Source organism: Bison bison, unplaced genomic scaffold (assembly GCF_000754665.1).
Source record: "Bison bison bison isolate TAMUID 2011002044 unplaced genomic scaffold, Bison_UMD1.0 scf7180017864461, whole genome shotgun sequence".
In the NCBI taxonomy this organism is placed as follows: domain Eukaryota; kingdom Metazoa; phylum Chordata; class Mammalia; order Artiodactyla; family Bovidae; genus Bison; species Bison bison.
In genome coordinates, this window is record NW_011495023.1 from 12,273,958 (window position 1) to 12,277,640 (window position 3,683).

Below are 3,683 nucleotides of genomic sequence, written 5' to 3' on the forward strand. Positions count from 1 at the left end.
AAGGACTGAGGGCAAGAGGAGAAGAGGGTGACAGAGGATGAGATGGTTGGATGGCATCACTGAATCAATGGACATGAGTTTGAGCAAGCTCCAGGAGATAGTAAAGGACAGGGAAGCCTGGTGTTATGCAGTCCATGGGGTCACAAAGAGTTGGACATGACTTAAGGACTGAACAACAACAAAAAGTAAACAAAAAAAAAGAATCTGATGAAACATTAAAAGACAGGAAATATCATTCTCAGGCCCATGGCTAAGATGGAAGAAACCAATCATCTCAGCAAAAAAAAGGTTTGACACAAGTCTGATTCCCAGTTCCAATGCCAGCCCCAAACAAAGGGCAAATTCCACAAACCTTCTCTACCAGATTTTCTGGAAGAGAGGTTAGAGGGGTGAGGTCACATTTACACCACTGCACATGAGATGGGCTAAAAACACAAGGGGATAAGAGATAGAAAAAGGCCACACTTGAATGCCTGGGAATTTTCTGTTTTCTTTTTTGGGTGGGAGGAGAAGTTTTTTTTATTGTAAAAAACACCTAATATTAAATTACTCTCTTAACCAGGTTTTTTTTTTGGGGGGGGAGGCATGCTACATGGGATCTTAGTTTCCCAAACAGATCAAATCTATGTCCCCTGCATTGGGAGCATAGAGTCTTAACCCCACTGGACTGCCAGGCAAGTCCCCATTTAACCAGTTTTATGTGTCCAGTGCACCAATGTGAAGTATATTTGCACTGTTGTGCAACAGATCTCTAGAACTGTCCTGTTTTGCAAAACTGAAACTCTAGGGAGTTTCCTGGGGGTCTAGTGGTTAGGACTTGCATTTCCACTGCAGGGGGTGTGGGTTCAACCCCTGGTCAGGCAACTAAGATCTCACAAGCCACAAGGCCTAGCCAAAAAAATTAAAAACAAACAAACAAACAAAATCCCCTGAAACTCTATATACTCAAATGCTTATGAAACTTTTCAGAATGACCCTATCCATTGGTCACTGAGGCCCAGGCAGGGTCTGGATTCTGACTCTGGGATGAATATTCTCACCTTTGGAGAAGAGAGGGACATGGTGTGAAAGAGGGCGGAGCCTCTTCTTACCCCTCTGCACTTCAAGGCTGGGTTGATAACAAACAAGGCCACAGCCAACAGTTTCACCGAAATGCCAATGTGTCCATGCACTTGAAGGGACTAGAGCCATTATGTCCAGCTGTGGACATGCTCGTGGCCATCACCACCTGACTACCCATTCCTCACATTTTAACAGTTGGCCCCAAAGTTACCATCGCTCCTCTTTTTAAGTATCAGACATACCTTGGAATCCTGAGACTATCTGGACAACATCTTCATACACCATCAGGGTAGCGGATCGTTCTGGAAGCAGGCCCAGGCTTAGTGAAGAAAATACTGCGGAAACAAAGATGGATATGAGGAAATTCTGATTTCTAAATCAAAGTGCCCATGCCAATTTTTTAAGTACTCTGCATTCTTTGGATTCTCTGGGTTCAAATCAATCAACAACATTGATTTTTTAGTAATATGACATAATAATAAATATATATCTTTTCTCTAACTCTGGTTCCTGGCTCAGATTCCTGAGTCACCAGAGTATCTTTCTGATCTGATGAGGAGACTCAGGGTGGCCTCCTGTATGCGGACTGGTCACCAAAAAGATCAAACCATGATAAGAATCTTGGAACTTTCAGGCTCACTTCCCATCATCCAGAGAGAATAGATGGGGTGGAAAGCTCAGTTCATGATTGATCACACCTGCCATAATTGATGAAGCTGCCATGAGAGTCCCAAAGGTATAGGCTTTGGGGAACTTCAAGCTGGTGAGTACATTTATGTGCTAGGAGGGTGGTGCACCTCAGCTCCACAGGGATAGAAGCTCCCATGGCGAGGACCCTTCTGGATCTCACCCTGTTGCACCTCTTCATGTGGCTGTTCATCTGCATCCATTATGATACTTGTTATAAACCAGCAAATGTAAGTCATTGTTTTTCTGAGTTCTGGGAGTCATTATAGTGAAAGAAAGGGAGGGATGCATGGGAACCTCTGATTTATAGCTGATTGGTCAGAAGTACAGATGACCACTTAGGGCTTGTGTCTGAATTAGAGGACAGTCTCATGGGACTGAGTCCTTAATCGGTAGCATTTGGGCTAATTTTGGACAGCTATTGTCAGACCCTGATGTTGGGAAAGATTGAAGGCAAGAGGACAAGGGTATGACAGAGGGTGAGATGGTTGGATGGCATTACCACTCAATGGACATGAGTTTAAGCAAGCTCCAGGAGATGGTGAAAGACAGGGAAGTCTGGCGTGCTATAGTCTAGGGGGTCTCAAAGAGTTGGACACAACTGAGTGACTGAACAACTGTCAGAATGGAACTGAATTGTAAGACATCCAGTTGGTATCCAGAGAGGAGGAGAACTGGTTGGTTTGAGAAGAAAACCCACTTACTAAGTGTCAGAATTATCATAAACAGAGAGAAAGGAAAGTTTGTCCTTTAAGTATTGTTAGCAAAAGTCTTTCAAAACTCCATGAGTCCTGCAGTCTCTCATATAACAACTGCTTAGCCTACAACAGTTAACTGCATATTTTCTATTCTTTAGAAGTTCTTAGTAAAGTATCTGAACCTCTTCACATTAGGAATCTAATACAGCTACAATGCACACAGTGTATGTATGTAAAATATTGGATATTAACATTAAAAAAGACTCACAAGTGTGCTTAGGTTAATGGGTACCTCATGATAAAATTTTTTTTCCTCTGTATTTTGGGAACTAATAAGATGACACTTTGCAGGTGGCACTAATGGTAAAGAATCCACCTGCCAATGCAGGAGATGTAACAGATGCCGGTTCAATCCCTGGGTGGGAAAGATCCCTTGGAGTAGGAATTGGCAACCCACTCCAGTATTCTTGCCTGGAAAATTCCATGGAGAGAGGAGCCTGGCGAGCTACAGTCCATGGGATCACAAAGAGTCGGACAAGACTGAAGCAGCTGAACACAAGATGACAGAACTTGTGCTACTTAAAATTCTTGTTTAATTTTAAGTAGACCTCGACTTCCAACCTAAAAATTCACAAAGCCTACATGTTTCTTGGGAATTCCCTGGCTGAACAGTAGTTAGGACTCAGTGCTTTCACTGCCAGGGTCTGGATTCTATCCCTGGTTGAGGAATTAAGATCCTGCATGCTTCAGGGTGTGGCCAGGGAGAAAAACCTACATGCTTCTGGGTAGAACATGAATTGAAGAAAAAACCCAAATCAATGTAGTATGGAATAACAATAATCACTAACATTACTGAACCCTCACTGACATGTCAGACTTTATTCTAGGTGGTTTAATTTGGATAATTTATTTAACTTTTTTTTTTTTTTCTCTAATTTTATTTTATTTTTAAACTTTACATAATTGTATTAGTTTTGCCAAATATCAAAATGAATCCGCCACAGGTATACATGTGTTCCCCATCCCGAACCCTCCTCCCTCCTCCCTCCCCATACCATCCCTCTGGGCCGTCCCAGTACACCAGCCCCAAGCATCCAGCGTCATGCATCGAACCTGGACTGGCAACTCGTTTCCTACATGATATTTTACATGTTTCATTGCCATTCTCCCAAATCTTCCCACCCTCTCCCTCTCCCACAGAGTCCATAAGACTGTTCTATACATCAGTGTCTCTTT

The 3,683-nt window shown here is 42.8% G+C and overlaps 1 protein-coding gene across 1 annotated transcript in view; it reads right to left on the reverse strand.

The window, feature by feature from the left end:
• Positions 1-3,683, reverse strand: part of FAM171A1 (family with sequence similarity 171, member A1) — a 153,165-nt gene that overhangs the window by 47,940 nt on the left and 101,542 nt on the right. The window contains exon 4 of the mRNA XM_010860069.1: positions 1,305-1,397. Within this exon, the coding sequence (XP_010858371.1) occupies positions 1,305-1,397 (93 nt within the window). The remainder of the gene's footprint in view (positions 1-1,304; positions 1,398-3,683) is intronic.